The sequence below is a fragment of the Lates calcarifer genome, linkage group LG5, assembly GCF_001640805.2.
Source record: "Lates calcarifer isolate ASB-BC8 linkage group LG5, TLL_Latcal_v3, whole genome shotgun sequence".
Taxonomy (NCBI): domain Eukaryota; kingdom Metazoa; phylum Chordata; class Actinopteri; family Centropomidae; genus Lates; species Lates calcarifer.
The window spans coordinates 19,876,387-19,890,201 of record NC_066837.1 but is presented as its reverse complement, the minus strand read 5'-3'; the positions used below and the strand labels follow the sequence as shown (position 1 = coordinate 19,890,201).

The 13,815-nt window shown below is 40.1% G+C and overlaps 1 protein-coding gene across 1 annotated transcript in view; it reads left to right on the top strand.

Moving 5' to 3' along the window:
• Positions 1–13,815, top strand: part of tusc3 (tumor suppressor candidate 3) — a 61,855-nt gene continuing 48,040 nt past the window's right edge. The window contains exon 1 of the mRNA XM_018664922.2: positions 1–151. Coding sequence (XP_018520438.1) covers positions 47–151 — 105 coding nt within the window. The 5' untranslated portion in view covers positions 1–46. The remainder of the gene's footprint in view (positions 152–13,815) is intronic.

Genomic DNA, 13,815 nt, shown 5'->3' with positions numbered 1-13,815 from the left:
AATCCGCTGGCGGAGACGTGTTTCCTAGTCAGAGCATCCTTCCGTCATGGCGTCTGTTTGGGCGAAATCCTTCTCTAACCTGACGGTCCTGCCTGTTTTCCTCCTCCTGCTGCTATGTCTACCTCCCGGTGGAGGACAGAAGAAGAAGGAGGTAACTCTTCAACCGCGTTAATTATTTTTTTCCAGCGAAAATTGTTGTTTTGTTTAATGGAAGGACTGTACGGGTTGAATCTGCCGGTGTGCGTTAAGCTAGTGAGGTTTAGCAAGAACAGACAGGAAGTTAGCTGGGCCTAAGCTCTACTTGCCTACTCCTGGAGGACCATTGTTGCTACGCATATGATGCGAATGAAAGAGACTCTACTTACAATTCCCCCCTTTTTGTACATGTGCTGCCTGTCTAAGCTTTGTTCGCTCTCTGTGATGACATGCGTATGTACAGGATTAGGCATGGCACACTAACTAACTAATGTAGCCTAACTACTGTATTGTGTGCTTATAGTCGTCTCTAAAAGGTCTTTTGTGTTGGGGAACACCGCAAACGTATCCTCCGTGTTTACACTGACATTTTATATTGCTCCGAGAGGAGCTTCACAGCTCAAAAAACATTATTGCGTTATTGGCAGCAAGGATTTTATTTTGAAACTCGTCTTGCAGGAAGTGCTCTGTTTTACTCCTTGGCAGCTTAACAGTGATATTAGACGATGCTTGCGAGAATCACACAATAACCACAATAACAGCTAGCTGCGTGCTAGCTGCATTTAGATTGTTGCACAGCTCCCGAATAGCCACGTGTCACTACTGCTGGTTAAGTGCAAGAAGCTGTCATGTGGACCTTTTATTGAGGCGATAGTAGACCAGTTTCAGTTGAGCAGGAAGTGAGGAGGAAGCTGTCGTGGCGTGGTTGCTCGACCTGATTTGTCACTGGGCTGTTTGGTCACATGCTGTCTCTTTCCGTCTTCTTTTTACCGAATCGACTCGGTTTACTTATAAATATACTGTTGGTTATGTTAGTATCATGCTCCCTTATGATAATACTGCCAGACACACGTATTGGTGATAAGTTTAGCAGTGTTACAGCAACCCAGACGTTGGAAGTGAACGTGCAAGTTGTGATTGAACAGGGGTAATCTTTGGGATCATTACTCTGATTTGCATGCTCTGCATGCTGTGATCTTTTTAAAACTGTTGCAATCAAAGCCAGTATATCATGTATGTGGTGACATGAAACAGCATCTTTTTGTGCCGTTGATTCCTGCTTTTTGTTTTCTATGGATATTTTTTCTTTATTTGAAAAACTAAACACTGTTATTATTATTTAAGTTTGGGAATAGTAGTTTCACAAAATAATCTTAAATTGAAATTCATTTATTAGCTATATCAAGAGGCTTCACCCATCTCACATAGACTACGAAATTAGATTGTAAAACTATATTATTCATGGACACTGTCTAATTACACTGCAGTTTAGCACAGCAGAGCAGCAGTCTCATTTAACAGCTTACATGTTAAGTCTCACATTTTACCTATTGTTGCCTTTACTGGCATCTTACATGAGCATCATCTTGATGTAAAAACATCAGATTTCCACACAGTCAAGAGAAATTATAATTTAAAAAAATCTGTCCACATAATATTTAGGTAGTAAAGACCTGATGCACTGTTGGGCACCTCCAGCAAGGCTTGTAACAGCGCTGTTAGGGAAACCACATGGGATGGCAGCACAGGAAGCGGTGTCTGTATCTGCATTTAGCATCATAGCTGTGCAGGCGAGAGTGTGAAGAAACACACAGCGAAGACGGAAACATCACGCTGCTCTGCTCTCCTTTTCTGTCATCCCTCCTCCTGTTTTCATTCAAAGCCAGGTTTCCAGTTAGATCATTTTGAGACGACACTGTATCCTACAATAACACAACAAAAAAAAGTAAGATCCGTCACCTGTCAACATGAGGTTCCAATCTGGGGCTCAAATCAACATTTAGTGGGCAGCCTTAGTTGGTTGTAATATATTGCCATGAACCAAGGCTTCGAACCAAGTCAGAGTGCTATTAAGTTTACTGTTGCAACGCCTCATCAGCACCTTTCTTCTCAGCTGACTTTGCATATGAATAGAAAATTGATTGAGTGGACAAATTGTGGAATGAATAGATGAAGAAATGCATGGAAAAATACATGACAGGTGAACAAATATTTGAATTAATGAATAAAGAATTGAATTTGTCAATAAATGAAAGAACAAAGGACTGACTGAGTGGAAGAATAAACTGGTGAGCAAATGGACAGATTAACCGATGATGGAAAAATATTTGAATGAGTGCGTGAATAGTGAATAATTGAGACTGACATGTTTGCCCAACAGTTCACTGTAAACATTTCATTTTTTCTGTCTCTAATTTTGATGGCTTACATGGTGTTTGCGTAATTAATGTGTCACTTCTTGCCATTTTAACATTCAGAAGACTTTCTATAATAAAACAGTAACTTCTTTAGCCACATTTATTTTCTTATTACCTGTATTAGACACAGGGAACATTTTCAGTTAGAATGATTATGTAAAATCAAAATACATTTGAATTGTTTTACTTTTGAGAATGTAACATGTATGTATATATATATATATATATATATATATATATTGCAAAGTAAAACACAGAGAGCTGAAGATAGTTAGTACATGGATGGCAGCATTATGTATTGTTAACATTTTCCTGGTGCAAATTCTGTTCCATACATTGACCAGCATCCTGTTTAAAGGGCCTCTGTCAAAGCTTTGTGGGAAAAAATCTTGTCTGTGTAATGTCTCTAAAAGTTGTAGTGTAAAGGAGTTTAAAACTCAGTTTTACAGGTAATAATGAATTCTCTATTAAATTTCTATTTTTAACTTTTTTACCCAGGGACAGTCTGCTAACATCAGTGCTTATTTTCAGCAATGCCTTGCTTCACATTCACAAAAGTACACCAGGGAGTTGCCCATTATAGCCACAGTCTGCTGTTAGGCACTGACCGGCTCAAGGACACCTCAACATTATCTAATGAGTGACAGAGAGAGCATTTCTCAATCACTTACCCAGCTGAAATTTATCCAGCTATTATTAGTTTGCTTTTCTGACATTGAGGTGACTGTCTTTAAAACCTTTGAGCTAAATATTTTGTTAACTTTGGTCCATCCGGTCTGAAAGATCTGAATGTGACTCTCTAGTAACAGACAGAAGCTACACATAGGTGCGCGCGCGCGCACACACACACACACACACACACACACACACACACACACACACACACACAGACATACTTTCAATGAGCCACAGGAGAGATATTGAGGGGTTATAATGTGAGAAATGTACTTTCCCAGTTGCCTGCCTGGGGCCATGGCAGAGGAGGTGGAGGAGGCAGAGGAAGATCTTATTTAGCTGAAAATGGACAAAATGGTGAAGCAGCACTTTGTATTCATCCCACCAACTTCAGCTCTCCCTCACTGCCCTTCGTCTTGCCCAGGCCACCATATGCTTTAACTCTAACTTTCATGTTGTCTGCATTTGCTTCACAGTAAAAGCCTTCTAGTAAGTTAGTGGTTACAGTTGTTACAAAAGTATTCTTAGTTGTGTAATACAAATTGACTCCATAATATTGATTTACAGTTTCTTTGTTATTCACCAAAGTCAGATGGAACTAAAACACTGCTGGAAAGTTAATTAAATCTAACAAAGGTATGAAGTATGGAGCCACCACTATAAGTCTTCCTCATGAAAGAGCAGTAGAAAGTGTTGAGTTTGCATTACCAGAGCAAGGAACAAGTAGTTTCATTACAATTCAAGTTCACGTGCAATGGTGCTTCTATCTGTTAAGAGCAGAAAAAGAGATAAAACAAAACCCTCCATATCCATTCTATTACCCAGGACATGCACAGTTGGTCTTTTAAATATCTCCTGTTGCTGCCTGCATGAAATCACATCTTTGGCAAATCAGTTGACTGACAGTAGAGTTCAGCTGAGCGTGGGCTTGGCTTGGTAATGTTGCTTCATGAGCTTGCAGTGGAATTTCAGATCAGCACAGTACAGTACAACACTTTGCAGCAAAAGTGTGCTGTATCATGCTGATGGAAAATGGTATTACTGTCAGAGCCAGACCCCAGAGCATTGATAGTGACAGTTTTGGCCACTATTATTTATGCCCTAGAAAGTTTAATGTGTAAGAAAGCACAGAAAATGTTCCCCTTTTCTTATTTTCCTCTCCTTAGAGCTAATCAGGATGGATGTATGATTGGGTAGAGGATAAAAATTTAGTCTGAAATGGGGTAAGGAGAAGTTAAGGAGAAACTTAAGCACTGAGATCGGACAGACAGAAAGAAAGAAAGAGAGAAATTAAAAGAAATAAAAAAAAGAAGTTAGGGCAGCAGTGATGGACCCCTGCCTTTTTAAATCCTGCTATATGCCCCTCAGGGAATAGAAGAAATAGTCATGGAGAGAGAAATGATATTTATATCCCTTCAATACTCTCTCGTTCATCACCACAGCTCTGCCAGATATTATATCTAGCTTGTGTTGTGTTTCTGTCTTTAAGGCTGACTACAGCACAAAGAAAGAACCAATGTAAGCACTTCCTATACCCAGGCATATGGAGTCAGGGGAGGTAAAGAGAGGAAAAAAGTCCAGGACAGCGAGTCTGAGGCAAGGAGAATTATATATCTAGAGAGTTATATATCTACAGAGAGATAGAGATTGCAAAGTAGTGGGCTTGGTAGCACACCCAGGGACCAGTCTAATAAGTGGATCGGAATAATAAGAGCCTGCTACCTCTGCACACAGAGGCGCAATAAACTACTGGGTAGACCCTTCAGGGCATAACCCAAGCCACTTGCTGAGTTTAGACTGGGGCTTATGAAGCTGAACACTATGTAAGCACTATTGACTCTTGGTTTTTTGTATGACCTGTTCATCAGAAAATAAACCGTAGCTCACTGTTCATACTTATGCACTGTCTTCCTGCCCATGGATTTTAGATTACAAGCGGGTTCTCTCTGAGAAAGCATAACTTTTCCCATTAATTTGTTAATGCATACTAAGTTTTTGACCTGCAATGTGTAAAATGTATCTGATCAAAAGTGTAAATTGAAGTGGAATAATATGATAAAAATGTAAAGTTTACAAATGATGTCTAAAATACTGCCAATATCTGACTCTGACACAAATTGGAGTTGGGGGTACAACTAAGAAAAATATGGATTCAGTGAAATTTGACCAGCTGTCTGATGTAAGGATTATTTTGAGAAAAACAAAATCTTTGGGAGATGGGAGACCCATTTTGACAAGTGCTGATCATAAGAATACTGATTTGAGATGGAATTTCAGTAGAAGTAAGTTAGTTAACACCAATAGCTCTTAAATCTGACATTAAGACACAGACTGTAGGCATATATTTCTTGATTTATAGCATGTCCTAACATTTAAGTTTTAACATTCATAAATAATTGATATGAGCTTAAGGGCTGTGAAATGTTTTTGTTTGGATTGATACTCCTAGACTGGAGCTAACATACAGTAGGTGTGACCAACTGAATGATCACCGAACAGTTTGTTGGTCAGTGTAGTTCAAGCATGCTTCAATATTTTATATATGTAAAGATAGCTCTAAACTTTATTTTTAACAACCACGCTGTATAAATGAGTGCTTGTTTTCATACTGTGTAGGGAAAGTGGGTTGTAGTTTCAATAGTGTCCCATGCTGTGTAGGTACTGGTGTCAGTGTGTGGAGTTGTTTACTTTGTGTGCATCTGCATAAGTGTGTGTTAGTTCCAGTCATCTGTCCAATTCCAGACACCATACTGGGTTTGATTTGGGTTTAGAGGTAATTGCACCATCTGGGTTTGTCTTTACATTTCTGTCTGCACCTTAGCTGTTTCCACTGTCAGCGCTCTCACTGAGACGACAGATTCCCTTTCATCGCTTCTTTTCCTCTTTTTTTTCTTTTCACCTACTTTATCACAGTCTTTGTTAATTTCTGTCTGTATGTCTTTTCTCAAATGGGTCTTTTCCTCCTCTTTTATGCATGCACGCCAGTGCTCTGTCTCGGTTGATTCTCTCTGTCCCTTCTTTCTCATGAAAATAAATGTGAATGTTTCAAGGGTTCAGGAGAGATGAATATTGTATCCCAACCTCTTTCCCTTGTGTGTTGCCAATATAGCCCAAACTGCAGCTAAAAAGCAGCCATAATGGTGCCATATTTTGCTCAGTGAAATGTTTCAATGTTCTCTCAGTGAATTCAGGGGTGATTTGTTTGGATCTCGCTCATTAGCCGTAGTCATCTGAATTATTGATGCAGTAGTGTCAGGCCTGCTTTCCCGATGACTGATGGCCTGTGTTCCCAAGTCATTTTCCTCCTCTGTTATTCCTCCCTCTCCTCCTCCTTTTTCGTTCCCTTTCCAGAACTTCTATAACTAATTTTCTGAGTGGCCAAAGGATTTCCATCTCCCGCTCTCAGTCCCCTTATCCACCCCTTTCCACTCCTGTGTCACCTCCCCTGTATTTTTGTTCCTTCAGCCACCCTTCTCTGCACACCTCTTTGACATTTCTATAATTATGTGGTGACATGAAATGATTTCTCACTTTCCTCTCACCCCGTTCCCTACTTTTTTCTTCTATCGGGTCCTCCCCCAGTCTTCTTTGCTTTCTTCTTCCCTCCCCTTGTCCCTCCCTCCTAACTCTTTTGCCATTTTTCTGACATTTCTGAGACTAATTTCTGTGCCAGCCCTGTTAAATTTGAGAGGAGTGCAGGATGTGTCCTTGTTGTTGTGGCCATTAATTTCTCACTGCCATTCATCAGAGGTATTGGAACTTTCTCCTTCTGAAATGTCTATATGCGTTTGCTTGGTTAGTTATTGAGTGAGTCATTTACTGAATCATGATGTCGGTCACCTATTCAATACATCAATTATTTATGCAGTCATTCATTCACTTACTCAACCACCATTTACTCAGTTGGTCATTTACTCAGACATTAGACCTACCCCTCAGTGTCACATAGAGCTTCCTAGTCATTCTGGTTCAAAAAGTAATAGAACAGGCCATTCACAATTTTTTGCCCATTGATCTCTTTGTAACTTGCTGTAGTCATTCACTCAGTCAGTCACCCAAACACTGACTCACTCACTCAGTCATTTGTTGACTTGTCAGTCATGTACTCAGGTTGTCAGTGAGTCACTCACTCACTGGGCCATCCCTTCACTTCCTAACCTTTTCAGTAAATCAGTCTGCCAGGAAGACTTGCTCTTAGTTTCAAATAAATCAGCCTGTCCCTCAGTCCCTCAATCCTGGATTTGGTCATTCATTTAGAAAGTTTGTTAGGACCTTCTGAAACTTTCATGCCATTTCAAGGTTTCTGCAGTTTTTGACTTGTAAATAGCATTCACCTCAACACTGAGTTTGTATTTCAGACTGGGAAACTTTTTCTGAGATACACCCAACTTGGGGAAATATAATATGGAAATAAGGATGTCTGTCATTCAACCTGATTACAACCATATATGTAACCTTACGTGTTTAGTTCTACAACGTTCTTGAGTTTTCTGGTTGCACGTTGTAAACATAGTCATAGTAGAGTCTTTCCCATCTCTACCATTATATAAAGTGAACACAGCATTAGTCTCACAGTCAGTCACAGACTCGCTGAGTGACTCGCTGAGTGACTTCTGTTTGACTGCTGAACTCCAGCAGTCAAACAGAAGTCACTCAGCGAGTCAGAAATCTCAGTTGCCGTCTGACTGTTGTGTCAGGCAAACGATGCTTAGATAGATACTGGTTACTGGACAGTCTGTCTAACTGCTAATGGTGAACATACCTCTTCTCTGATCATTCATCCCTGTCTGTCTTCATCACTCCTTATCTCCAGAGGGAAATGTTGTCATAACAATTCTCCCTCCATTGCCCCCCCCCCGTCGGTCACTTCTCTTCTCATCCCATTTTTCATTTTCTTTCTTCATCCCTCAACCTCCCCCCATCTTCCTCGCCTCTGCTCCGTTTCTCCTTTACTCCCTCCTGCTGTTCCCCCTCCCACCCACCTCCACAGTGACAGGCCTTGCCGTATAGCTGATATGAGGTGGCATGTTATCCTACTGTGTGTCTATGTTTGTGTGTGGGAATGTGTGTTTGTGTGTCTGTCTGGCTCATGGCTGATAAGACGTCACACTCTTATCCTCCCAGACAGACCTGTGTCGCCATGACGGTTCACGGGCCACACACACACACACACACACACACTCATGTACACAGACACAGCTACACGCAGAAACACGCATTAACACATATGCACTTTCATACACACAGTCTTGACTATGCACTAGGTTGTTAGATATAGTGGAGCTTTTACTAATGCTGTGTGTGAGTAGCTGTGTGTGTGTGTGTGCATGTTGCCTGTCATAGATATCTGATGATTCTCTCTTATTAAACTCTTAGTCTTTCTGCTTCACTGGCAGAAAGCCTGTTAACACTTGCACGGGGCTAAAAGACTGTGTGTGTGTATGTGTGCGGGTGTGTGTGCTCATTTGTGTTTCTCTTCATGGTAGAGAGGCTGTCATAAGACTGCCTTATTGAAAACACTTGTCATGAGAGGCTAAGTACAGAGGTGAAGGGGGAATGAGACAAGCAGATTTCTTTTTCCTAGAGTTGTGTTTAGTCATGTTTGACCTGAGGACAGTGCTCTGGTGGGCAGAGTGACTCCTTGTTAGGTAAAGCTACACCTACAAATAATCAAACCAGTGATGAATTATTGAATTATGTTATCACAGCCTTTTGATCGTATTTTATTTGTCCAGGGAATGTCAAGTCATCACCACGGCCTTTCCAGCTCTCCTCCTGCTTCTCATTCCCTCAGTCAAACATGGTCACACCAGGGAGCTGTGTGATAGATGCAGCAGCAGGAGGAGGGTGTGGTGGGGATGGTGGGAGGGTTGATGGGTGTGTGAGGTGGGCGGGCATCGCTAACCTCTAGGCTTTGTCAGTTATTATGGTTGAAAAATACATCTGAAAGTGCAAGTCCTGAGAGAAAAAGTTAGAAAAGTGCACTCCCTCCTCTGCCCCGTTGCATTGAGATTTATTCTGAATTACAATTCTGTCTAAGCTCGCCTGTCTAACTGACAGGTTATTTATGGCCCCAAAATAAGTTATTAAACACACACTACACACACATGCACACACACACACACACACACTTGCACACATACAGAGCAATATGGCAATATAACGTGATGAACTGAAGCAGTTTAGCATAAAGCTGTAGTCAGGATAAATGCTAAATGCCATTTAGTGTCAGACCTGGTCTCTTTCTCTCTCCCTCTCAATTTCTCACTTTCACTCCTACTCTTTTTCTTAACCTTTTTTTAAACAAAAGGCAATTTGTTGTAAGGTATTTGTGGGATTTGTTAGCATTTACCTTTCATTACATGATAAGCAATGTCTATAAGTGACCCGTGTGGCATACTGTACGTTTGCTTATGTTTCTGTTTAATTTAGATAATTAATTTAGAGGGAATATTAGATTTGATGAAGACCAAGACTTCTGTTCCATGAGGATTAACGCAATTCCTTGGTGGTTACATTGTATTTGGTCAGAAACTGTGCAGTCATTTTTTTTTTCCTGGCAATGAAACAGGGCAGAGGTGATGCATCAGCTGTCATCTTTACATACGATGCCTTGTTGCTGCTGATGCCATCACTTTCCATAGTTTAATTAAAACATTCTGTAATTCTGTGACTGGAGAAAATGGAAATCATAACATTGAAACTTACTTTAATTCACAGTGGTTAAGTGGTGAATATTAAAATATGTTTCAATAAATTATGTAAAAGTCAGTGCTTTTCCTAATTTGTTTAATGTGATCACCAGTCAGAAGAGACCTTGCATGCATTTTTGTGCCTAAAAATAGAAACTAAGCATGGATGCCAGGAGCCAGGTTCATTTTTCCAGAGTAACAAATATGGTTGTCGAAGAGGTTGTCAGAGCAATACACAGGCAGTGATGGAGTTGCTGTTTGGTAAGGAATGAATACTAATTCGGATGGCATTCAGTTGTGGGAATGATGACCTGTATGTAACTGACACCAAACGTCATACTGATAAAAGTGAAAGCCATATCTGCTGATTTCACTGACTCAGGTGCTGATACAGCTAGAGCTTTAAAGCCTGCAACAACTGAATGTCAGTTACTTTAGAGTGTGAATCTCATACAGTGATGGAATTAGCAGCTTGACTATCACTGCAAACTCTTTAGCATCATCCAAAGATAAATACAGACACACGCATCATCAAATTTGTTTTTTCCAACACCTCCAACAAGCACATCATCACTCCATTTAACAACCCATAATTTAAGTCCAGACCTCAACTATGCAGTTGAACTGTTGTTCTTTGAGTAACTATAGCACATAATTGGCAGCTCTGTTGCATATTCTTTCCATAACAGTCGTCTTGCAGCAATGAAACAATACAACTTTTGGATGCATGATAGATAAAATCAAAAACAGTTGACAGACGCCCAGCTGGAATGCAGTAAAAGCTTATCCTGATTCTAACTGTTGTCTTCACTGAAATAAAATAAGAGAGTAGGGGAAGGCTCTTTGAACTATGGCTGACAGATCATGTCTTTAATGAGGAGCTTGATTTGCGATGATTGTTGCACCCCTTGTTTCAACTGAGCAACTGGTGGTCACTCCCCTTCCCAGCTGTTCAGATTATTGACCAGCCAATTAGTCTCACCAGCCAAGCTCAGAGCACGATATGATTAGTGCAACTAGCTCACCATCTCCCTTGTGAGACTGACACCACTTTGCAGTTGGCGGTAAGACAGCTGTAGCTTGCTGGGCTAGAAAAAGTTACATTACTCTTATCACAGACTATAAGGCTGCATTCAGAGTACTTGGACAGGGAGTAAAGCTTTAATGGATGCATTTTTTTTGAGGCAATAAAGTAAGAAAGGTTCTGGACAGCAGCTTTTCTCTAGTGGTTTTATTGCCAGCTCATTCTGAAATGAGCTCTTTAGTCAGTGCACCAGCCCATTCAGGTCTAACTGATTCATCAAACCAAGGTTGTGATAAAATGTCAGTGCAAGTGCCTAGTGGTCATGTAAGATGTTCACAGGATGTCATGTTGTATAATGCCTTCTCTCAGTTCTCAGTTTTTACAGTATGTATGACCAAAAATCTTAACAAAAAGCGATAGTAGATCCACAAAGACGGCTTTCATATACAGTAGCAACAATCTTCATATTATCCTTTGTCATGTTAAATCTTTGCAGTTTATTAGTCATGAAAAATAACTTAAGGCTTTTCAGATGTCCCTTTTTTCCCCACAGACTGCACATTGCTCATTGTTTTTGACAGCCTATTTACCTAAATTTGTCAGATGTGTGAGTCACTGGGCCATAGGACTTTGTCTCAGACCAAAAGCTTAAGTCTTGCCACTAATAGTTTGTATGTAAATAAAATGAATAAAGCCTTACATACAAGAAAATGTGTGTTATTTATGTAAAATTCAGGGCGGCACAGTGGTGCAGTGGTTAACACTGTCACCTCACAGCAAGAAGGTTCTGGGTTTGAACCCTGGTTTGCCTGGGGCTTTTCTGTGTAGAGTTTGAAAGTTCTCCCTGTGCCTGCGTGGGTTCTCTCTGGGTACTCTGGCTTCGGTCAACCAGTAAGTCTAAATTGCCCGTAGGTGTGAATGTGAGTGTGAGTGTGAATGGTTGGTTGTCTATATATGTTGGCCCTGGGATGCACTGGCGATCTGTCCAGGGTGTACCCTGCCTCTTGCCCAGTGTCAGCTGGGATAGGCTCCAGCCCCCCTCTGCGACCCTTAATGGATAAGCGGTATAGATAATGTATGAATGAATTAATGAACATAAAACTTTAAAAAAAAAAAGAACACCAAAAGAAATGGAGGCAGGCAGACCAGATAATATCTAAAACATATACACATACAAATTATAAAGTAAGATTATTAATTATGGGACTTGGCTGAAAGCACAATTAGTTTGCACTTCCATTAACATTTTTAAAAAAAAGATACATAGCAGCTGTCATCGTGCTGTTCCTATATATAGCTAATCCTCTGAACTGTACTCTGCACATAGCTGATGGAAGCATTTTTACCTGGGGTAAATTTCTGTTTCAAGGTAACTCATGTATGTAGTCATTGTTTACTTTGCACAATAAAGTCGGGTGTACTTGTGATATTTTTGGAGATTCCTTTCAGAATTGTGGTCAAAAGCTGCTATTCTTCCATCTTTAATAGGTCTAGTGAGACTGAATGCTCACCTAAGCAGAAGCAAATAACAAATGTGAATGGCTTATAAGGATAATTAGGAGCACATTAATCTCACAGTTATTAGGCACTAATACTATTGTTAGCTTCCAAAGGTTAATGAGGTAGCACACTAGGCCAATTACACTTGTATTTCTAATATGCTTATACAGTATGTGCATTGTGTGCCTGGCCCTGACTTTGACCATTAAAAATGATCACTGCAGGCAGATTGGCATGGTCTATGTGCTTGACAGGTGCTTAAAGTTAAGACAGAGAGAGAGAGGGGAGTAAATGGAAGGTTCAGAGCTAAAGGTCACACAGTAGAGAGACATAGTACATCTGGGAAGCAGAAAAGAGGAGGGCAGTTGACCTGGTGCTGAGACAGGCTTGCAATTTCGTGACCTTTAGTGAATCTAAACCCCTCACTTCCACGTTTTCTCTGTCTTTTGCTTTCCACATAAGCCAGCAGTTGCCACTTTTGTGTCTCACCGTCATCTTGAACTTACTTTTGTAACACCAATTATTGTTGGTACAGTACTGTAGGTAACAGTAGTGAATTCCGGTCAATCCTTCCTTTGTACCTGGAAACAAAGATGTGACATTTTAGAAGTTTTTTGGATTTTTGTTTGATTGATTGAGCTCCTCAGTGGATTGGTTAGGATGATTAATGAAACAGAAATATTTAGTTTTGGAACAAAATTTATTTCATAATGCATGCCCTTCATATTAGGGCCGTGCATCTTTAATGATCCCACAATTTGATTTGATTACATCAATTCTTGGCTGGGCTGGGTACACTATTTCCTTTACAGTGGCAGGTGTTAGCTTCTCAGGGTGAAAACGGCTAACACGGCTACGTCTCATGCATCGCTAACGAGAGGTAATTTTGAACTTTAAAACTTTATTGTCCAGCCCAGGCCAAAAAATTGGGAGGCAATAATCGATTATGTTGTGTCACTGCATCGATGCAGAAAATTCATTTTCATATATTTTGATATCTGAGACATAGCCTAACATAAGTGACTGTGATCAGAGTCCATGAGTTGGGCATGAAACAAGTGCTTTGCACACATAGACATTAGCTGCTAAGGCTATGAACTAGCCTATGCAAAGCTTTATTATTTATTGACAGAAATTAGAATATTTATATTAACAAAATCTAACTTTTGCTCAGAGCAGAAACTTACTCTCCTACCTGATTACTGATGGAGGCTCCTTTGCCATGATTAAAGGAAAACAGATAAGCACTGTAATAAGCTCAACCCTTCATTCATCCCTCAGAACATGTATTTCATTATGGGCACTTGAAAAAATAATTTTCACTTCTTCAACTCTGAAGTGTCAAGTCTATTTACAGAGTTGTATCTAATTACTATGTGGAAATGGACAGCAAAGCATATTACATGGAAAACTACTTCTAGTTCTATTCTTATATTAAGGAAGGACTATATAAATAATGAATTTATAAATCCAATGATGACCAATTAAAAGGGGGAAAAGTGGCTGTTTTCCTTTTGTTTCCCTCTTCCTG